A 24,176-nucleotide genomic window follows, 5' to 3' on the forward strand; every position below is an offset into this window, starting at 1 on the left:
AAATGGGATGCCTTAACTGAAATCAATAATGCTTTATAATTGTGTTCATACCATACAACATTCATAACATGAACACATAGGCTAATTAAGTCAATATGCAACCGGACCATAAATGTTAAAGTAGTCTCAACATGGACAGCTCAATTTAACTTGTATGGCGGATATTGGAGAAATGGTCAAACAATAGTTTTGCCTGACCATACAATAGATGTACTCAGTGGTGGAATAGTACTGGGGTGGAGAAATCAGAATTAGCTAAGTAACATAGATAATTAAGATGCCTTATCTGCAGAACATGCTTATATAATTGAACTGTTGAACTCGTCATTAGAATATCTTCTTTCCGACTTTGGTGTTGGCAGCTGCACTGCCTCCATCATATGGGCCTCAGTCACCTTTGGCCCAGAGAGGGGAGAAGTCAGGCTTGTCTTTCACATGTCCCCATTGCAATGCAGAATATCAGCAAGGAATATGGCAAAGGAGGTAAGAAGGAAACATTGCTTCCATATATGAACATTGCATCCTTCACTCATGCTGCCAAACATACCCTTGTAACACTCACCATCCTACCGATCCTCGACTTTGGCGATGTCATTTACAAAATAGCCTCCAACACTCTACTCAACAAATAGGATATAGTCAATCACCGTGCCATCTGTTTTATCACCAACGCCCCATATACTACCCACCACTGCGACCTGTATACCCTTGTTGGCTGGCCCTCGCATCATACTCGTCGCCAGACCCACTGGCTCCAGGTCATCTAAAAGTCTCTGCTAGGTAAAGCCCCGCCTTATCTCAGCTCACTGGTCACCATAGCAGCACCCACAGCACGCACTCCAGCAGGTAAATCTCACTGGTCACTCCCAAAGCCACTTATTCCTTTGGCCGCGTTTCCTTCCAGTTCTCTGCTGCCAATGACTGGAACGTACTGCAAAAAAAAATCACTGATGCTGGAGACTCTTATCTCCCTCACTAACTTTAAGCACCAGCTGTCAGAGCAGCTCACAGATCACTGCACCTGTACATAGCCCATCCCCATACTGTATTTATTTATCTTGCTCCTTTGCACCCCAGTATCTCTACTTGCACATCTACTATTCCAGTGTTAAATTGCTGTATTGTAATTACTTTGCCACCATGGCCTATTTATTGCCTTACCTCCCTTATCCTACCTCATTTGCACACTGTATATAGACTTTTTCTACAGTATGTTTTTTTATTCCATGTGTAACTGTTGTTTTATGTGTGGAACTGCTTTGATTTCTCTTGGCCAGGTCGCAGTTGCAAAACTTCTCAGCTAGCATACCTGGTTAAATAAAGGTAAAATAAATACAATTATTAAAATGATCTTTTTACCATCTTAATCTTTTATTTTTATTGGCCTTTCTGAGATATGGCATTTTCTTTCCAACTCTGCCTAGGCCAGCATCCCGGAGTCCCCTCTTCACTGTTGAGACTGGTGTTTTGCGGGTACTATTTAATGAAGCTGCAAGCTGAGGACTTGTGAGGCGTCTAGTGTCTAGTTTGAGAAACAATGTACTTGTCCTCTTGCTCAGTTGTGCACCGGGGCCTCCCACTCCTCTTTCTATTCTGGTTAGAGACAGTTTGCGCTGTTCTGCGAAGGGAGTAGTACACAGCGTTGGACGAGATCTTCAGTTTGTCAATTTTTCGCATGGAATAGCCTTCATTTCTCAGAACAAGTATAGACTGAGGAGTTTCTGTAGAAAGTGCTTTGTTTCTGGCCATTTTCTACCTGTAATCGAACCCACAAAGGCTAATGCTCCTGATACTCAACTAGTCTAAAGGAGGACAGTTTTATAGCTTCTTTAATCAAATAGCCTTTTAAAATTATAAACTTGTATTAGGTAACACAAAGTGCCATTGGAACACAGGAGTGATGGTTGCTGATAAAGAGCCTCTGTAGATATTTCATACAAAATCTGCTGTTTCCAAAAGTTATTTACAACATTAACAATGTATTTCTGATAAATGTTATTTTAATTGGACAATTATTTTCTTTAAAAAACAATGACATTTATGTGACCCCAAACTTTGGAACGGTAGTGTAGTTTAAGTATAACTCACACTTGTGTGATAAGTGTGTCTCTCCTCATTTGATAGTATTTAGAATTTCCACCACAGTATCCAATTGTCATATTTGAGTAAAAGTAAAGAACTTCATATAAAATGACTGAAGTAAAAGTGAAAGTCACCCAGTAAAATACCACTTGAGTAAAAGTGAAAGTCACCCAGTAAAATACCACTTGAGTAAAAGTCGAAAAGTGTTTGGTTTTAAATGTACTTAAGTATCAAAGGCAAATTTAATTGGTCAAATATACTTAAAAAACTGAAAAGTTCAAGGATAAATCATTTCGATTTCCTTATGTCAGCAAACCAGAAGGCAAGATTTTCTAGTTTGTTTGAATTTACAGAGCAAGAAGCACACGCCAACACTCAGACATAATTTACAAACACAGCATGTGTGTAGTGAGTCCGCCAGATCAGAGGCAGTAGGGATGTTTGAATGGGACAATTTATGTCCTGCTAAGCATTCAAAATGTAACGAGTAGTTTTGGTGTCAGGGAAAATGTATGGAGTAAAAACGACATATCTTTAGGAATGTAGTAAAGTAAAAGGGGTAAAAAAAATATCAATATCAATAGCAATGTAAAGTACAGATACCCCTAAAACTATTTTTACACCACTAGATTGACCATACCTGATGTGCTTCACCAGGTTCTCGCTCATATGGCTCTCTGTGTTAGGGGAACCAGTAGGGTCCAGGACAATGGCAGAGTGGGTCCTGCGATTGACATACTAAACAAACACAAGCGGTAATTCCAAGTCAGTATATCAAAATGGCCTCAAACATAACATATTCAAGAATAGTACTGTGTAATCTCTAACTAAAATGGTAAATCTTGTGGAGCTTACCAAGAGTATCCAGTGGTAGTTTCCCACGTTGCAAACTCCAATCAAGCAACTGTGCTGCTCCAGACTGGTCTACAGGAATAGGAGTGAAGATACATTTATACGATGTGGCAGGCAATATTTTGTCAGGAAGGTGGCAGTACTCCCTACATTGACCAGTCTAGCCTCTTATTTAGAAACATGACACAAAAGCAACTCTGCGGACATGCCTTTACCTTTGACAAGGTGTTCTTGCGCATCGCCACCTTATCCCCATGCAGGATTATCCCTGCCACAAAGTGATCCACAATAAAAACGTCCCCCTCCACTTGAAGGTCAACCCTCTTCAGTTGGAGGTAGAAGTCAATTACCTAAAGCAGAATGGCATATGGTTGGTCAAAGTTAACATGATGCCCAGGCAATACAGTCAGCTCAGGCAACAAATCTAATTGTACTTTATACCAACTGCACGCATGGAAATTTCATACAATTCAACCATAACATGTGGGGGACCTTAACATACCTCCCCACTAAGCCACTCATTGGGCTTCAACGTCAGGAAGTCATGGAGGTGCAGGATGGCAACGGATCCCTCCAACAAAATCCTTGCGGTTGCCCTGTCCACTCCATCCGACGACATTGCCCACAGTTGCTTCACCTATACAAACAGATTTTGCCCTTCAAAAATGGGGTCCAAACTGCCTGACTGTACAGATGCAATCAACATGCATTAGGAAAACATGCAGAATATAACAAAAACAGTCCCATTCCACTTACTCTATTCTCCAATTTGTCATCCCTGCTGGGGTGTTTCTCAGACAGAGACTGTTGGAATTGGTCACCCTATTGAATAATGGTTACAGTTCAGTTTGGGACAGATCTGCATTTTGTGTTCACGGATATACATTAAACCCATGAGGATCACATGGTTTAGTAAAATGGTTACCATTTTAACATACCCAAATAAGAAATGTAACTAAATAGCAACACATAAGACCGACCTGTTGATGAACTGTCGATTGCTCTTCCTGGTGTTTGGTGCCCGTCTGGACATGCTCCTTGGTGGCACACTTATGGCCAGAGCGTTTTGCGGCCAGATGCCTTGTCCTCAGCTTAATTGGCATAGGACTGTCCACACTTCCGCCAATGGCCAGTACAGCTGCCAGTCGGTGGACACACCTCTGGGCACTGTCAGATGCAGAGCAGGAGCACGTCTCCGTTGGCAACAGAGTAACCACATGCTGCTTGTCGGAGAAGCCCTGGTAGAGGAACGATTTGGTGCTTGGCACCAGGAGGATTCGTCCTTTTGCCACAATCATCCTGGCTAAGGCCTCCGCTCCAGTTTCTGCCATGACAACCTCGTCCTGTGCCACACAGAACTGGATGCCTTCGGCAAAAGATACCATGTCTTCCTCTGACATGTGGTAGGGGAAACTGGTGGTGGGCATTCGCCTGGAAAATTGCTCATGGCACTCAGGGGTCAGGTGGAAATTCCCTAGATTACAGTAGGCCCGCAGCACCTCCCTCAAGGCATTGGTTTGGAGTTGGTAGAGTAGATAAACCAATTTATCTACTCTGACCTTCTTCCATCCAACCAATGCCTTGAGGACAGCATTGAAGCTCTCTGAGCAGTTGTTGGTAATTCCATCTGACTGGATGCCCAAGCTGTTGAGCACATATTGTGCGCTCTTGTCCATGGCATCAGAGAGCGACTGATCGAAATAAGCCTTGAAATCAGGGCTCCAGTGAAGGCACACACTCTCCAGTGTGCATTCGTAGTCACTCCTTGATTCCGTTGCCAAGAGCTCTTTGATGGCCTGCTGGTAATCGGCCACAGCTTCAGCACCCTCTGACCCCATCTTGTGCTTCACATTGTTGGAGATGTGGTTCCAGCAATTAACAATCCTGGCTTGCGGCAGCACAGACTGGATTGCTCCTTCAATAGCCGCCTCACGGTCTGTGCAGAAGATTGCTGTGGATAGTTGGGGAAGGAGTGAAAGGATGGTGCGAAAGAACTGTTTGTGGTTTTCCATGTGCCGGGTGGTGTGAATGAGGAATGCCAGGGGAAGGATAGGTGCCTCTTGAAATGCAACATGACGGAAAACAAGGGGTGAAACATAAAAATTCCCCAGGTCAAAAGTGGTGTCATAGTGAAAAATGTGTGCTCCTTGGTGTTTGCTTTTAATAACTGCCTTGGCCTCTTCAACCATTTCTGGTGCTGCCACCACCAGAAGGGTTGCGGGTCTAGTCTCCATATGGGTGATAAATCCGGGGAGAATGTCACCCATCATATGTGTTGCCACCAACTCGTTCCGGTCCAAAACAGTGACATCCCTTGCGCGACGAATTGTGTTTTTCACTTGTGCCAAGTTGCGAGGTTGGTAGACTGGCATGAATGAAGCATTTGGGGGTGGTGGTGGGTTATTGGTCATGTCTGAGTATACTTTACCAGGTGTTTCAGTCTTTCGCCGGCATATTTCATCCATAATTGAGGTAGCCGATCGGATGAAATCCCTTGCTTGCTGCTGTTGGCTGTTGCCGTGGGGGTGGGGGACATTGGAGGGTGCCTCCTCACCAAAGTAGTGAATTAGCACAGGAGAATCAGGCTGGTGAAGCAACTCATACTCCCTTTTTTTTAACCCTGGTGCTTCCTTTCCTGCATAGTACCGCACCCTTAGTTTTGGTAAACGGCGAGGAAGGCTGTGGGATCCCTTCTGAATCCATCTTTTTTGGTCCGCCTTCCAGTCCTCACATGACAAGGAACTACCTGCAAACAGAAAAATGTCTCCAGGCTTGGGGTGGAGTGGTGGAAGGTGGGATACCTTAGCAGGATCAACCGTTTCAATCATTTCAGCTGCTTGTGCTGGTGTTAAAGGCAGCTGCCGCGTGGTGTATACTTGCTGTGGTAGTGATTGGAAGACCTGGGGTGGTGATGGGGCAATCTGGGAGACGGAGTGGGCTTGTGCATTGGCCAACCTTCCCTTACTCCATACGTCGTAGAGTTGACGGCGATAGCTGAGGGTGTTAGACCTTTCCAGTTCAATTACTATCACAGAAAATATTCCATTTTCCTGATGGTAGCTCGCTGCTGTAACTTCCTCTGGTGAGAGGCCTAGCCTTTCAACAACTGAGGCAATGTCATCAAAAGTTGGGGCCCTCTTTCTCTTTGGCATTCTGACAAGGAAAATGACATTGGTATAACTATTGATATTAAGACAGTTAACTAACTATATGGAATGTTATATGGAAAAATATCCCTAGTGCTTCAAATAGTTTACCAAGCCAGACTGGAGTACATTCAGAATGAAATTGAGACCCGTTACATTCTACATAAATTACATCATTTTTATTTAAAATCTGCATGCAGAATTTGACATTAAAGGTAAAGGATTTAAAGTGAATTCTATCATTTGATCAAATTAACCATATCCCCCCTGTAATCAGTGATCATTTCTAAATACATGACTTGCCAAATCATGTCTAATCAATGATTACTTCCAGGGAGGATGGAATTACGCTATCATTCATAACCAGTGGGCTGCAGGTATAAGGGACATAAGCAGTAGCTAGGGGACCACCTATCATTATTATTAGGATGTATTAACTAAAGAATTCAGTCACTTACTATTGTATTAGAATAGTAAAATACACAAGGTGAAATTGAGATTTGGTTATGAATCAGCAGTTGGTTATCTAATAAAAGGTGAAATTGAGATTTGGTTATGAATCAGCAGTTGGTTATCAAATAAAAATTTGTAACATACACAGTAATACCTAACAAAATGTTTGTTTGTAGCTCCCACAATGCAGCAATACCTAACAATAGAAAACACAATCTTAAAAAAGTATATAAGAAATATCATAACAAGTTGTGTAAGTCACTGAGTCACATGTCAGCTACAAACATTTAGATAGGTAAGTTAGTCTAGCCAGTTAAACTTCTAGTAATAATGCCCCAATACGGATTGTGTTAAGTCACTCTCACTCAGATATGGTTAACAAACATAAGTCTTGGTAAATGTGTAAAATTTAAGGAAATTCCCTGCAATACTGCTCCATGGCAAAATGAGTGTAATTGCATGAAATGTTTTATAAATGTTTATTTCTCTCCACAGTCAGGGAGGGGCCTAAAATGTTTTGCCAGTGAGGTGGGGGCGCACCCCAACAAAATCTCAGTTAGGGCCCCCAAAAGGCATGTTAAGATCCAAATGAACATCAGAACATAAACAGAGGGGGACCTGGGACTTCATCCACAAATCATCTCAGAGTCAGTGTTGATCTAGGACGTGTCTCATCTTATTCTTGTTGTAAACTGCAAAACTGATCCGAGAGGAACACTTCTACTCTGACACAGTTGATACGTAAGGCCCCAGGTTAGATTGAATGTTGACACTTGACCCCTGGGGATGAGTGGGGTTATATGGGTATCAAACTTCATGCTAATGAATTTACCTGGAGTTGGAGTGATGAGTTATTGCTGACGCGGATGACGCAGAGGCTCAAGTGTTTCCACTGTACGAGATATCTGTGGAATGGTACAGACAGTATACAGGTCAGAGGTGAAAAGTATATTATATGCAAATAAGACGATTGGGATGTTGAGCTGACAATAGTGGCTTGCTCAATCTTTACATATATCCCTCCTTTCTTCCTTCCTAAAAGTAATCACTGATTATAAATAACTACAAGGGTTAAACCCATGTAGTGCAGCACTTGGTTTGACCTGCCCAATCCTGTCTAAGCAGTGATAGCTTTATTGAGGGAGGAAGGAGTTGGGCAGTAATTAGTACCAAATATCTCAGTTCTCCCAAAGTGCACCCATTAAATTCTCAGCATGTAGAGGAAATATGGTTCAAAGTCATTTTAGGCCATGCATGTGCAAATCTAAATGCTTTTACACATATGGCAAATGATATTATGTGCGCCCTTCAGGAGAAGTGAGTGTTTGATGTCATTAAACTGAATTGAAATCATGATCATTAGTTATTTGTTACACAGACATCCTACCAAAATATGTACAAATATTTACAGGCCACTCAAAACGACAAATGAATAAAGACTACAAACGAAATGCTTCACCCACATATGAAACATATTCAACGTATGTCTACATGAACAACTAGTGATATTCAGATAATATATGCTATTTCAGTTGTCTTTGATTGGCATTTCCCCTCATCCCAATTCACATGTTATGTCTACATCGTGTACAACCATTCCATCTAACTGCATAATAGGCCTGCCAACATTGGACAAGTGCCGGAGAAAAAACAGTCACATGCTAGATCAAACAGTGAAATACCAAAGTTTGGCGGGATGTCATCTAGAATGTGGAAATTTAAGGCCATATGCAAGGGGTCAAAGGTCACAATTGGCCAGAATGGGAAGTATCATCAATAACCAGACACTGGATGCATTATTAGTATATTTATTTACCACAAATTGTCAGATATAGTTTTAGTAGTTCATGAATGTCTTTGGACAGGAAAGTTGTGGTTAGCTAATGGGCCACTTTCAACAAAAAGGAGAAAAGAAAGGTTTGTTTTTTGTATAAAAGCTAAAAATTACTAAATGTTTTCTGATAGGGTATCCTACATCAAAGGAGAATTGTCCTTAGTGGTGCTGCAGACCACCAAAATGTACATTTCCATAACTGTACAGGCAAAAGATTATTAGGGTAATTCATGCATGTTTGTCTGATAAAGCATTCAGTCATTCTGGTAAATTAAAGGGTATTTCACCTGCATGTGTTACATTCTGGCCCTAAAGATAAGAAATTGGACCGGTGACCCATTGATCATTCTAAAATCCAGATGACCTCCACCCATATGGTGTTCATCACCCTATCATTTCATATAGCATGGATGACTGACTGCAAAAATTAAGGGAAATGACACTGAAATATAATTTGGTGAAATGTTTTCATTACACTACTTTTGAAATGTGAAGAAAAGTCTTACATTTTAGATTGGAAGGTCACATCCTTTCACTTCAATTAGATGGCATGTGTATGTTAAAATTATATTTACAGGATTTTTGGCATGTCATGTGTAAAATGTAATGCTATAACAAATAAATCTTACCAGTCACAACGGTGTCAATGAATTGTTGGAGTCACGTTCCAGATTGCAGATGATTTTTAAGGCAAATGGAGACTGATTAGATTAACCTTGATTTATAAATAACTACTTAATATTATTTGTAGCTCAGTAATTCACTCACAGTTCACCCTTGATCGATCACAGTCTTTATGCTCTAGAACACAGCAAAGGAGTCAATCTATGATTTCAAGCACTTATAACGAGCACCTAGACTACACACACCTGTGTAGCATTGACTGCACTTCTTCTTGCACTAATGTGTGGTCAATTAGACATTAATGACAAGAAATGACTAGACACCTTGTAAATACTTGACTTAACCATTGTGTATTCTTAACATTCTGTTTACTCCCCTTGTTCCAAGGGTCAAAAATTACCCGCATTCACTGAACCACTCAAATAAAGCAATAAAGTCCAAATCTATTTTGAATGAATAAACAACCTGTCATTCATCACAAACTTTGTGAATATCTGGGGTTTCCAGAAAAACTGTATTTAGTCAGTGGACACCACTTGTTTTTATTACAACACACCTGTCATTATTGTTTTCTTTACTAAAGTAGAGGTTTATTATTATTATTATTATTAAGGTATTGCAAAGGTATAAACAATTTTTTTTTCAAGAGAGAGCACTTGTGTAGCCTAAGACAGTAGCAGAAATGTGCAGAAAGTAGTTTTGAAATAATTTTATTGAAGGGAACAATAACAGTCTTGAGCTTTTTTGAAAAAATAGTGATATATTCTGATATACAAGTACAATGAGGAAGTCTTCTCTAGTCTTCTCCCATTTTTTTTTTTACCATTGTCCTCACCTGCAAGGTGTATAAACAACAAGAATAAATAAGAATAAAATAAGATAATAGATACAAAACAAAAATGTGATGACCATAAATCAATCAACTCTAATTAGCACATGTAGGACAGTATGCAAGTGTGTGTGCGTGGACTTTGCAGATGTATTTCTCACATGTGCAGCACATAGCATTTGTTTTACAGCTGTTCTTTGGGGGGCAGAATTGGCATCTCCTCCTCTTGCCTGCCCCATCTGCAGCCTCAGGTGGATCAGGACAAGATTCAGCCCCCTAAACAGCTTTTTCAAGCACTGCAGAGGCTGCTGTGAGGTGGAGGCGCTCCCTTCTTTGAATGTGTGGGGTTATAAGTGCCTTTCCCAGCTGCTCCAAGAACACCTTCATGTTGTTTATTTTATCAGGTATCCAGGTATGGTTGATCTTGTTCAATATCCCGAAGGCATTGTATGAGTACACATCAATGATGTTAAGGAAGATGACCAGGGGCCAACAGGCAGTCATCCTCCTGCAGCTGTAAGTTCCAATCACCTTGTCCAGGTTGTCCAAGCCTCCTTTGTTGTGGTTGTAGTCCAGGATGATGGCTGGCTTCCTGTCCTCACGATCACTGATCTCAGCCGTTTTGTGCAGTCTCCTCAGGAGGACCACATTCTTGTTCCTCTTTGGCAGTGCGTATCTGGTAGCAGGGAAGTATCTGGTAGCAGGGAAGTATCTGGTAGCAGGGAAGTCAGACGCAGGAGAGCAGAACTCGGTAATAGCCAGAGCAGTTTAATAAAAAAACGTAACGGCATTAAAATTAACAAAGACATATGGGTAATATAACACAAGTGCACAAGCACTTACAATAAACAATTACCGACAAGGACATGGAGGATACAGAGGGTTTTAAATACAACATGTAATTTGGGAATAAAAACCAGGTGTGTGTAAAACAAGACAAAACAAATGGAACATGAAAAATGGATCGGCGATGGCTATAAGAACGGTGACGTCGACCGCTGAACACCACCCGAACAAGGAGAGGCACCGACTTCGGCAGAAGTCGTGACAGTGGTGGTAAGGGTGAAGGCAAACTTTGATGAGAAGGCCTCTCCCCCCTTGTTGCGAGGAGTGCAGGGGGGAGCTAAGGCTTGTTCTTTCTAACTGTGCCAACCATGGTAATCTTCCTCTTCAGGAGCTGCTGGCTGAGTTCATAAGAGGTAAAGAAATTGTAACACGTGACATTGTGCCCCCTCAGTCCATCTGTCACATCAAGCACAAGCCGCATCCCCTGGTTCTTCTTCGGGCCTCCACTGGTCAGCTTCCCTTTGTAGACTCGACCCCGCCCTGTGCAACTGGGTACTGGACTTCCTGATGGGCCGCACCCAGGTGGTGAGGGTAGGTAACAACATCTCCACTCCGCTGATCCTCAACACTGGGGCCCCGCAAGGGTGCGTTCTGAGCCCTCTCCTGTACTCCCTGTTCACCCATGACTGCGTGGCCATGCACGCCTCCAACTCAATCATCAAGTTTGCAGACGACACTACAGTGGTAGGCTTGATTACCAACAACGACGAGCCTACAGGGAGGAGGTGAGGGCCCTCGGAGTGTGGTGTCAGGAAAATAACCTCACACTCAACGTGAACAAAACAAAGGAGATGATCGTGGACTTCAGGAAACAGCAGAGGGAGCACCCCCCTACCCACATCGACGGGACAGTAGTGGAGAGGGTAGTAAGTTTTAAGTTCCTCGGCGTACACATCACGGACAAACTGAATTGGTCCACCCACACAGACAGTGTGGTGAAGAAGGCGCAGCAGCGCCTCTTCAACCTCAGGAGGCTGAAGAAAATCGGCTTGTCACCAAAAGCACTCACAAACTTTTACAGATGCACAATCGAGAGCATCCTGTCGGGCTGTATCACCGCTTGGTACGGCAACTGCTCCGCCCACAACCGTAAGGCTCTCCAGAGGGTAGTGAGGTCTGCACAACGCATCACCGGGGGCAAACTACCTGCCCTCCAGGACACCTACACCACCCGATGTCACAGGAAGGCCATAAAGATCATCAAGAACAACAACCACCCGAGCCACTGCTTGTTCACCCCGCTATCATCCAGAAGGCGAGGTCAGTACAGGTGCATCAAAGCAGGGACCGAGAGACTGAAAAACAGCTTCTATCTCAAGGCCATCAGACCGTTAAACAGCCACCACTAACATTGAGTGGCTGCTGCCAACATACTGACTCAACTCCAGCCACTTTAAGAATGTAAAAAATGATGAAAAAATGTATCACTAGCCACTTTAAACAATGCCACTTTATATAATGTTTACATACCCTACATTACTCATCTCATATGTATATACTGTACTCTATATCATCTACTGCATCTTGCCATCTTGATGTAATGTATCACTAGCCACTTTAAACAATGCCACTTCATATAATGTTTACATACCCTACATTACTCATCTCATATGTATATACTGTATTCTATACCATCTACTGCATCTTGCCTATGCCGTTCGGCCATCGCTCATCCATATATTTTTATGTACATATTCTTCATTCCTTTACACTTGTGTGTATAAGGTAGTTGTTGTGAAATTGTTAGGTTAGATTACTCGTTGGTTATTACAGCATTGTCTGAACTACAAGCACAAGCATTTCGCTACACTCGCATTAACATCTGCATGTGACAAATTAAAATGGATTTGATATAATTTGATTTGGAATTGATTTGATCTTCCAAGCGTAGCTGGATTGTGCGTAACAGGCCACCCATATCATGATGCAATACTTTGCTGTCTTGCTCGTCATATACTGCCGAAAAGGACAGCAACCTTTTGACAAAAGAAATCAGTAATTATTATCAGCATCACAGAAAACAATCACATAAATCAATGATATTATAGCAATACATAATACAATTAACAGTGAAAATCACTTACGTTACAGATATGAAAATACAAATGTACCTCTGAATGGAACCAGTTGCTCATCCACTGTTACTTCAGGCCCAGGGTTGTAGAGGTATGGCAGACGCTTCTCACCCACTTCTCCCAGACCTCTCTTCTTGCCGCCAGATTGTCTCTCACACGTCTTGCAAGTCTTGACTCACGGTTATCAAATCGTACTATTCTTGAGAAATTGTGAAAAACATTCAGTGGCATCGTGACACGGACAATCGCCCTTCCACTCTCTGCATCCTAAATGCTGCCATCCTGCCCTGGTTGTCATATGGTGACAAGGACCATGTTATTTTGCTGTTTAAAAAAAAAAAAAAGATCTCTTTCACCTTTGGGGATTTCTTCTTCATCTGAAGATGATGCATTGTACTCTGGGTTGTATTATTCCCCATCTTCTTCTTCAGATACCTCTTCCTCTTCTAAATCATGGTTCTCTTGTTCCTCCTGGACAATTGAAAAAAACAGATCTACGACCTGTTGGGGACTGAAACGTGAACTCATGGCTTCAGCCAAGAGAGAACTGGGGGGACTGTCATCTGCAGCACCTTTATAGCCTCTGACTGCATTCCCCACAACTAAACAATGGATGGTTTTGTTGCAGACCAATAGATTGAGTCCATTTTGTCTGAAATAGCTTTTATTTTGTCTGTGACTCATGTGTGGGGTTGTGGAGGGGAGATGTTGCAAATTAACCAGAAAGTTATAGTTTTGTCGGAATCAGTAGCACACATAATCTCTATTTCTCCTTGTGTGTCTGTCTGTGTGTGTGCGTGTGAGAGAGAGAGAGTCTTTGGGGTTTTGTGTTGTGTGAATGATTGTATAAATGCCGTGTAAAAAAATGACCTTAAGACAATCTTTGTACCCTGGTGGTGTACAGTTTTAATGGGAATATCAACAAAGGCGATGTTTCACTTTTTCTAATGTTGGGGTCACTCTAGGAAAAGTAATCAAATATCAGGTTGAAAAAATATTATTTTGAGGGTTTTCTCTGCTGATGAACACAGTGGTGGGTAATTTTATACTCTTAAGACATCACAAGGGTTAAGAGGCAGGGATGGGGTGAATTCCATTTCACTCATCAATTCAGGAAGTACAATGAAATTCCAATTGCCAACCTCTTGAATGCTTTCAAAAAGGATGTTTTTTTTAATAGGATTTGGAATTTGGTTTATTTTCTGAATTGGATGGAGTCACTGGCTTACTGGTGCTCTTTCATGCCGTCCCTAGGAGGAATGCGTCACTTGAGTGGGTTGAGTCACTGACGTGATTTTCCTGTCTGGGTTGGTGCCCCCCCTTGGGTTGTGCCGTGGCAGAGATCTTTGTGGGCTTTACTCTGCCTTGTCTCAGGATGGTAAGTTGGTGGTTGAAGATATCCCTCTAGTGGTGTGGGGGCTGTGCTTTGGCAAAGTGGGTGGGGTTATATCCTTCCTGTTTGGCCCTGTCCGGGGGTATCATCGGATGGGGCCACAGTGTCTCCTGACCCCTCCTGTCTCAGCCTCCAGTATTTATGCTGCAGTAGTTTATGTGTCGGGGTCTAGGGTCAGTTTGTTATATCTGGAGTACTTCTCCTGTCTTGTCCTGTGTGTCCTGTGTGAATTTAAGTATGCTCTCTCTAATTCTCTCTTTCTCTCTTTCTTTCTCTCTCTCGGAGGACCTGAGCCCTATGACCATGCCTCAGGACTACCTGGCATAATGACTCCTTGCTGTCCCCAGTCCACCTGGCCGTGCTTCTGCTCCAGTTTCAACTGTTCTGCCTGAGGCTATGGAACCCTGACCTGTTCACCGGACGTGCTACCTGTCCCAGACTTGCTGTTTTCAACTCTCTAGAGACCGCAGGAGCGGTAGAGATACTCTTAATGATCGGCCATGAAAAGCCAACTGACATTTACTCCTGAGGTGCTGACTTGCTGCACCCTCGACAACTACTGTGATTATTATTATTTGACCATGCTGGTCATTTATGAACATTTGAACATCTTGGCCATGTTCTGTTATAATCTCCACCCGGCACAGCCAGAAGAGGACTGGCCACCCCTCATAGCCTGGTTCCTCTCCAGGTTTCTTCCTAGGTTTTGAACTTTCTAGGGAGTTTTTCCTAGCCACCGTGCTTCTACACCTGCATTGCTTGCTGTTTGGGGTTTTAGGCTGGGTTTCTGTACAGCACTTTGAGATATCAGCTGATGTAAGAAGTGCTATATAAATACATGTGATTTGATTTGATTTAAAATGGTATTGAACGCAACCTGGCAAAAATATAATCCTTGTCTGCAAAAGCCAACTTTTACCTGGGGGCATGCTTTGTAGACCATTCAAAGGCGTTCCGATACCTTGTCCCCAAGACAAAACCCACATGTTATGATAGCTTATAGACAGTAGTATGCAAATTTATGGACAAAGTTCCAATATTAAGATTTTGGAATAACATTTCTAGGGTTTATTTGCTGGTAATTGGAAACACGTCCCTTTCGAATTTCGTCCCCCATTCCTAAACACATCCATCCTATAGTGTAGGTTTTGAAGATTCATAATCTATGCTTGTAGTCATCAGAAGAAGATTGAGGAACGGTTGGTGGACCCAAGAAGTACAAGCCCCCACGCCATTCTCCAACCTCTGAAATGTTGTCTTTGATGTGTACATTTTGAAGTAGCCCTTAACATGTATTCTCTGTCTGTCTGGTAGAGTAGTGGTTATGGTGTTTGCTCCCCAAACCAGAGCTTGAGAGGTCAAATCCAGGGAGAGCAATTTTTAGACAGCCATTTTTGATGTTGCCTTTTGTGGGCATGAAAGAGCTAACTTGAGGTGTGTAGGGGGGTAGAGGGTAGTTCCCATCAAATAGCAAGAAATGAAGTGACACCTTGTGTAGAATGTCCTTTAATAGAGTTGTGATAACATATTATGTCGTGGAGTAACAATATAATCCTTGTCTGCAAAAGCCAACTTTTACCTGGGGGCATGCTTTGTAGACCATTCAAAGGCGTTCCGATACCTTGTCCCCAAGACAAAACCCACATGTTATGATAGCTTATAGACAGTAGTATGCAAATTTATGGACAAAGTTCCAATATTAAGATTTTGGAATAACATTTCTAGGGTTTATTTGCTGGTAATTGGAAACACGTCCCTTTCGAATTTCGTCCCCCATTCCTAAACACATCCATCCTATAGTGTAGGTTTTGAAGATTCATAATCTATGCTTGTAGTCATCAGAAGAAGATTGAGGAACGGTTGGTGGACCCAAGAAGTACAAGCCCCCACGCCATTCTCCAACCTCTGAAATGTTGTCTTTGATGTGTACATTTTGAAGTAGCCCTTAACATGTATTCTCTGTCTGTCTGGTAGAGTAGTGGTTATGGTGTTTGCTCCCCAAACCAGAGCTTGAGAGGTCAAATCCAGGGAGAGCAATTTTTAGACAGCCATTTTTGATGTTGCCTTTTGTGGGCATGAAAGAGCTAACTTGAGGTGTGTAGGGGGGTAGAGGGTAGTTCCCATCAAATAGCAAGAAATGAAGTGACACCTTGTGTAGAATGTCCTTTAATAGAGTTGTGATAACATATTATGTCGTGGAGTAACAATATAATCCTTGTCTGCAAAAGCCAACTTTTACCTGGGGGCATGCTTTGTAGACCATTCAAAGGCGTTCCGATACCTTGTCCCCAAGACAAAACCCACATGTTATGATAGCTTATAGACAGTAGTATGCAAATTTATGGACAAAGTTCCAATATTAAGATTTTGGAATAACATTTCTAGGGTTTATTTGCTGGTAATTGGAAACACGTCCCTTTCGAATTTCGTCCCCCATTCCTAAACACATCCATCCTATAGTGTAGGTTTTGAAGATTCATAATCTATGCTTGTAGTCATCAGAAGAAGATTGAGGAACGGTTGGTGGACCCAAGAAGTACAAGCCCCCACGCCATTCTCCAACCTCTGAAATGTTGTCTTTGATGTGTACATTTTGAAGTAGCCCTTAACATGTATTCTCTGTCTGTCTGGTAGATTAGTGGTTATGGTGTTTGCTCCCCAAACCAGAGCTTGAGAGGTCAAATCCAGGGAGAGCAATTTTTAGACAGCCATTTTTGATGTTGCCTTTTGTGGGCATGAAAGAGCTAACTTGAGGTGTGTAGGGGGGTAGAGGGTAGTTCCCATCAAATAGCAAGAAATGAAGTGACACCTTGTGTAGAATGTCCTTTAATAGAGTTGTGATAACATATTATGTCGTGGAGTAACAATATAATCCTTGTCTGCAAAAGCCAACTTTTACCTGGGGGCATGCTTTGTAGACCATTCAAAGGCGTTCCGATACCTTGTCCCCAAGACAAAACCCACATGTTATGATAGCTTATAGACAGTAGTATGCAAATTTATGGACAAAGTTCCAATATTAAGATTTTGGAATAACATTTCTAGGGTTTATTTGCTGGTAATTGGAAACACGTCCCTTTCGAATTTCGTCCCCCATTCCTAAACACATCCATCCTATAGTGTAGGTTTTGAAGATTCATAATCTATGCTTGTAGTCATCAGAAGAAGATTGAGGAACGGTTGGTGGACCCAAGAAGTACAAGCCCCCACGCCATTCTCCAACCTCTGAAATGTTGTCTTTGATGTGTACATTTTGAAGTAGCCCTTAACATGTATTCTCTGTCTGTCTGGTAGAGTAGTGGTTATGGTGTTTGCTCCCCAAACCAGAGCTTGAGAGGTCAAATCCAGGGAGAGCAATTTTTAGACAGCCATTTTTGATGTTGCCTTTTGTGGGCATGAAAGAGCTAACTTGAGGTGTGTAGGGGGGTAGAGGGTAGTTCCCATCAAATAGCAAGAAATGAAGTGACACCTTGTGTAGAATGTCCTTTAATAGAGTTGTGATAACATATTATGTCGTGGAGTAACAATATAATCCTTGTCTGCAAAAGCCAACTTTTACCTGGGGGCATGCTTTGTAGACCATTCAAAGGCGTTCCGATACCTTGTCCCCAAGACAAAACCCACATGTTATGATAGCTTATAGACAGTAGTATGCAAATTTATGGACAAAGTTCCAATATTAAGATTTTGGAATAACATTTCTAGGGTTTATTTGCTGGTAATTGGAAACACGTCCCTTTCGAATTTCGTCCCCCATTCCTAAACACATCCATCCTATAGTGTAGGTTTTGAAGATTCATAATCTATGCTTGTAGTCATCAGAAGAAGATTGAGGAACGGTTGGTGGACCCAAGAAGTACAAGCCCCCACGCCATTCTCCAACCTCTGAAATGTTGTCTTTGATGTGTACATTTTGAAGTAGCCCTTAACATGTATTCTCTGTCTGTCTGGTAGAGTAGTGGTTATGGTGTTTGCTCCCCAAACCAGAGCTTGAGAGGTCAAATCCAGGGAGAGCAATTTTTAGACAGCCATTTTCGATGTTGCCTTTTGTGGGCATGAAAGAGCTAACTTGAGGTGTGTAGGGGGGTAGAGGGTAGTTCCCATCAAATAGCAAGAAATGAAGTGACACCTTGTGTAGAATGTCCTTTAATAGAGTTGTGATAACATATTATGTCGTGGAGTAACAATATAATCCTTGTCTGCAAAAGCCAACTTTTACCTGGGGGCATGCTTTGTAGACCATTCAAAGGCGTTCCGATACCTTGTCCCCAAGACAAAACCCACATGTTATGATAGCTTATAGACAGTAGTATGCAAATTTATGGACAAAGTTCCAATATTAAGATTTTGGAATAACATTTCTAGGGTTTATTTGCTGGTAATTGGAAACACGTCCCTTTCGAATTTCGTCCCCCATTCCTAAACACATCCATCCTATAGTGTAGGTTTTGAAGATTCATAATCTATGCTTGTAGTCATCAGAAGAAGATTGAGGAACGGTTGGTGGACCCAAGAAGTACAAGCCCCCACGCCATTCTCCAACCTCTGAAATGTTGTCTTTGATGTGTACATTTTGAAGTAGCCCTTAACATGTATTCTCTGTCTGTCTGGTAGATTAGTGGTTATGGTGTTTGCTCCCCAAACCAGAGCTTGAGAGGTCAAATCCAGGGAGAGCAATTTTTAGACAGCCATTTTTGATGTTGCCTTTTGTGGGCATGAAAGAGCTAACTTGAGGTGTGTAGGGGGGTAGAGGGTAGTTCCCATCAAATAGCAAGAAATGAAGTGACACCTTGTGTAGAATGTCCTTTAATAGAGTTGTGATAACATATTATGTCGTGGAGTAACAATATAATCCTTGTCTGCAAAAGCCAACTTTTACCTGGGGGCATGCTTTGTAGACCATTCAAAGGCGTTCCGATACCTTGTCCCCAAGACAAAACCCACATGTTATGATAGCTTATAGACAGTAGTATGCAAATTTATGGACAAAGTTCCAATATTAAGATTTTGGAATAACATTTCTAGGGTTTATTTGCTGGTAATTGGAAACACGTCCCTTTCGAATTTCGTCCCCCATTCCTAAACACATCCATCCTATAGTGTAGGTTTTGAAGATTCATAATCTATGCTTGTAGTCATCAGAAGAAGATTGAGGAACGGTTGGTGGACCCAAGAAGTACAAGCCCCCACGCCATTCTCCAACCTCTGAAATGTTGTCTTTGATGTGTACATTTTGAAGTAGCCCTTAACATGTATTCTCTGTCTGTCTGGTAGAGTAGTGGTTATGGTGTTTGCTCCCCAAACCAGAGCTTGAGAGGTCAAATCCAGGGAGAGCAATTTTTAGACAGCCATTTTTGATGTTGCCTTTTGTGGGCATGAAAGAGCTAACTTGAGGTGTGTAGGGGGGTAGAGGGTAGTTCCCATCAAATAGCAAGAAATGAAGTGACACCTTGTGTAGAATGTCCTTTAATAGAGTTGTGGTAAAGTATCAGTGATAAAAGTATAAATTATTTGACCTTCCATATTATTAAAAACCAGACAGCACAACTTTCTTGTTTGTTTATTTAAGTAATAGCCATGGGAACATTCCAACATTCAGACATAATTTACAAACAAATCATGTGTTTAGTAAGTCCGCTAGATCAGATGCAGTAGGAATGACCAGGGATGTTCTCTTGATAAGTGTGTGATTTGGACCATTTTCCTGTCCGGCTTAGCATTCGAAATGAAACAAGTACTTTTGGGTGCCAGGGAAACTGTACGGAGTAAAAAAAATATTATTTTCTTTAGAAATGTAGTGAAGTAAAATCAAAAGTTGTAAAGAAACAGAAAGAGTAAAAGTACAGATACAAAAAAACACAGATATAAACGGAATGTAGTGGAGTACTTTAAATACATTTTTGTTAAGTAATTTACACCACTGGACTTGAAAGGAACACCTCAATTACCTCGACTAACCGGGCCCCCACACATTGACTCTGTACCGGTACCCCATGTATATAGCCTCGCTATTTTTATTTTACTGCTGCTCTTTATTTATTTGTAACTTTTATTTCTTAATTAACCAACAATTTCCTTTTTAGAAAAATATGTGTTAAGGGCTTGTAAGTCAGCATTTCACTATAAGGTCTACATATGTAGTATTCGGCGCATGTGACAATTTGATTTGTTACACATAAAAACATGTTGTGAACCTGGTGTGACATTATTGAAGCCGTGCTGACACCTAGTGGACATCAAGAGGACCTACACTACACACACATATACACACACACTATAACCTTAAAACAGATAGGATGCTTTACATACGTTGCTCTTTTTTATTAGACACTAATATATATGTCCAATAAACAGACGTTCAAAAGTCGCAATGTAAAGCAAAAACGACTGGAAAGTTCTTCAAAAGCAGCTGTAGTGAATCAAGCATCTTGGGGTTAACTGAAATAGGTCAAAGTATATATTTGAAATGTTCTAATTAATTTAATCTTTATTTAACTAGGCAAGATGAACTCAACAACACAACACAGACACAGTTTACCTGCTATGTCTGGGAAACAGGATTAACACCGACAGAACTTGGCAAAATACAATGCATATTTCTGTACTACGAGTAGGTATATACAGTATCATCGGTAACAATTGTGTACAAGCCACCTAGCTAATAAAATACTGGGGCTTGCGGTCATTAGTTACATTTCAACCACAGCGATTCCCCAATTGAGGCGCAACAGAGTTCACCGGGGAATGCAGGAACACCGGAAATAATAACTAAACCAACGAACGAGAAATGGCGGAGGCTACCAGAACGAAGAGAGACATTTTTTCCGAGTTAAAAACGTAATTACAGAGCTCACTCCCAACCCGGTATGTCATTCTACTGTTATACGACTGTATGCGTTGTTTGTTGGCAACCTTGATATTTACGGAGTTTTTGGAACGGATTCCTGTTGGAACGTTCCACAAATTATACCCACCCCGACATGGGTGCTGTGGAATCGGTGAGGGTAACCAGAAGTGGTCTTGTGATAATTGTTTTGTGTTTCTGCTGGTCAGAGGGACCAGGCGCTCCATGTTAAACGAATGGGGGCAAGAGATGTGAATTGTTTTGCTCTCAAGAAAAGGGCGCCATTGAAAGGAGTGAATACTGACCAACTGAAGGGGAAGATTCCCGGTGTTTGTGATGCTCGTCGTTTGGTGCGACGAAGACAGGGTGGCGTGGGCAGTGAAACATAAGTCATTGTTTGCCCTACAAATTGATGTTAGGATATAAGTTATCCTGTACGAGCTTTTGTGCCGAATACATTGTTGTTACAGGTGTCAAGCTTATGGTCATGTGGCAGCAGTGTGTAGGAGGCAGATTCCTAGGTGTGCAGAAGGGCATAAGACAAAGGAATGTGAAGCATTGGGGGAAAGTAGTGGTCTGTGTTAATTGTAGGGGTGCCCATGTGGCTGGGGATCAGAAATGTCCAGTGCGAGATAGGCAGTTTGAGGTTTCCAAAGTTAGTGTAATGCAGAAGTTGTCATATGCTGAGGCAGTGAAGAAGGTAGATGAAGATGGGTCAAGGGGGAGGGATACTGAGAGGAGTAGTGTGAGTAGTCTATCTGTACCAGTACAGAGGGATGAACCAACAAGTGATATTTGCATCAGTAAGATTGGCTTTTTGGCATTTATAGCAATGGTTATCAACTGTACTGCAAGGATGGAACGTAAGTCGCAGATAAGAGGTTGTGGTGGCAGCTGCAGAGAGGTATTTGTGTTTCCGAGTCTTGATGTCAGAGTTACAGGGTGTGTTGAGTGGTGGTGTCCCATCCTTTCAGGCTGTTGGCCTGAAGTAGGACTAAATAGATTTATTTAAGTGAGTGTAGTGTTAGATGGTAGGGTATTTTTTTAATTTATTTTTTATTCAGTGAAGTACAAGGGAGTTATACTCCAGTCTAGTAGGTGGCGGTAATGCAACATGTATTGGATGCCAACTGCCGTTAAACCTCATAGAAGAAGAATGTATTCAGACGTGCGGCATGTCAGGATGTGTAGTTCGTCTTTTATGTTTCACATTTATTAAACCCCTGAAAAACATTAACCTTGAACGCTGTAGACAGTAACCCTAAACCTTCAAAATAGATTTCAAAACAGTGTTGTTTTTTGATGGTGATTGATTTGTATTTGTGAAGGTGCTAGAGTGCAGTATTATAGGTGATACTATATTCTAACATGTTTATTTTATCTTCCTATAACACAGGTTGAACAATAAAGAGCTGCATATTTCTACCGACCAGGCTTAGGCCTGGTCACACTACGTTCCACCTGTCTAGTCTTCTTCTTGACCTCCCCCTCCCAGGAACAGTAAATAGTTACAGTATAATGTCTTCAGGCCCACCTCAGTCGCCCACAGTGGCTAAGACAGAGGTGACTGTTGAAGGAGAATGCCCTATCTTCGCTGCCACCTTTGCCTACTGGGACAACATCCTGGGCCCGCGGGTGTGTCACATCTGGGCTCCCAGGTGTGAGCAACCACTGTTGCTGAGCGATGGCGAAGTCACCTTCCTGGCCAATCACACGCTGAACGGGGAGATTCTGCGCAGCGCAGAGTGCGGCGCCGTGGACGTCAAGTTCTTCGTCCTAGCCGAGAAGGGTGTCATCATCATCTCGCTCATCTTCGACGGCGAGCTGAAGGGTGACAAGAACACCTGTGCCCTGTCCATCATCCTGCCGCAGACAGAGCTGGCCTTCTACCTGCCCTTGCACATGGTCTGTGTGGAGAGGCTCAAACACATAATCCGCAAGGGACGCATCTGGATGCAGAAGGTAAGTATTCAGATGCCATGTTCCAAATCTGCCTCATACTAGGCCATCCCCTTAAGGCAGTGTTTCTCAATCCATTCCTAGGGAAATTGATGTTCTTGTTCTAACCCAGCACGTGAATGATCTATGCTCTCCAAAGAGCGAAATGGTTAAAATCAAGTAAGTCAGCACTAACACCTGAATCATGAAGCCTGCCATGCCTTTTTTTGTCATTGACGTACAGGGCTACAACATCATTTCTGTGCTGTCATCAGAGATTGTCCCCATCATGGAGCTGCTGTCATCCATGAAGACACACAGTGTCCCAGAGGACATAGACGTGAGTATCTGAAGCAATCATGCACATTGGGCAACACTTTCATCATGCAAAACAGTACTTTGCAAATACTACAGTAGAACTCTGCATACCAATTTATGTAGGAACTTTTCTTAAACAGTTACCTCCACGAGAAGGAGACTATTATCACTACTGTCACATTATTACATCCAAGAATGACATCGAACTAGTTTCACTGATTTGTTAAGTGTCACACGGCTTTCGTTACACCCCCCCAAAAAAACGTTGAAAATGAAACTAAAACTTCAAAGCCTCCACATCATTCATCTATGTGAAAAAAGAAAGCTCAAAGTGCTAACCACTGAGGCTCGACTGAAGCTTTGATAAACATTTTGATGTTCATCAATGAGACAAATTGCTAACTCACTATTCCACTTTAATTTTCTGTATGTCTCGCTATAGTAGGTATAAAAAAGAAAAAAAAGATCTTGTCCTTCGTGTCGATGATTATTTCACCAAGAACCGTGTTTGTTCCCTCCGTGTTAGATCAAGGACACCATCCTAAATGACGATGACATCGGAGACAGCTGTCATGAAGATTTCCTGCACAAGTAAACACTTTTAGGAAACTTGTCTGGGATTCAGTCCTAGGCCTACCTTGTATAGAAATGTAATTATGAAAATTGGAAGCATCTGCTTGCGAGTTGTCTACCTGGTATTTTTGCAGTGGCCAAAACCATTATTTTAACCAAAAATTATGCGTAATCTTACTTGCCCACTATCAAGAAACAACTTTGAGTGCTCCTGTGGTTTTATTTTCTGGGATAGTCACAGGGTTGAAGAATGTTTCACTCTCCCTCAGTTTAGCACCTTTCCTCTCCTTTTTTGTCCAAGCTGGGTTGGTCCATTGGGTACACATTGCTTACCTTGCACACTATATCTGTGATTAGGTCGTAGTTATC

General features: G+C 42.0%; 1 protein-coding gene and 1 long non-coding RNA gene across 5 annotated transcripts in view; one reads left to right on the plus strand and one right to left on the minus strand.

Annotated features, from left to right (window-relative positions):
- The window catches only part of LOC139553460 (guanine nucleotide exchange factor C9orf72-like), a 45,655-nt gene that overhangs the window by 18,780 nt on the left and 2,699 nt on the right, over positions 1-24,176 (plus strand). For 3 of the 4 annotated variants that reach the window (XM_071365800.1, XM_071365804.1, XM_071365803.1), the window contains exons 2-4: positions 22,375-22,940; positions 23,161-23,256; positions 23,761-23,825. In XM_071365800.1, the coding sequence (XP_071221901.1) occupies positions 22,497-22,940; positions 23,161-23,256; positions 23,761-23,825 (605 nt within the window). In that variant the 5' untranslated portion in view covers positions 22,375-22,496. Of the gene's footprint in view, positions 1-20,808; positions 20,999-22,374; positions 22,941-23,160; positions 23,257-23,760; positions 23,826-24,176 lie in introns of those variants that run through there. The other variant, XM_071365801.1, reaches the window with a different exon arrangement.
- Positions 19,680-20,658, minus strand: LOC139553461 (uncharacterized). Its single transcript, XR_011670658.1, has 2 exons — positions 20,444-20,658; positions 19,680-19,890 (listed from the first exon to the last, which is right to left on the minus strand). It is a non-coding gene; the product is annotated as an uncharacterized lncRNA (long non-coding RNA).

The sequence above is a fragment of the Salvelinus alpinus genome, chromosome 25, assembly GCF_045679555.1.
Source record: "Salvelinus alpinus chromosome 25, SLU_Salpinus.1, whole genome shotgun sequence".
NCBI lineage: Eukaryota > Metazoa > Chordata > Actinopteri > Salmoniformes > Salmonidae > Salvelinus > Salvelinus alpinus.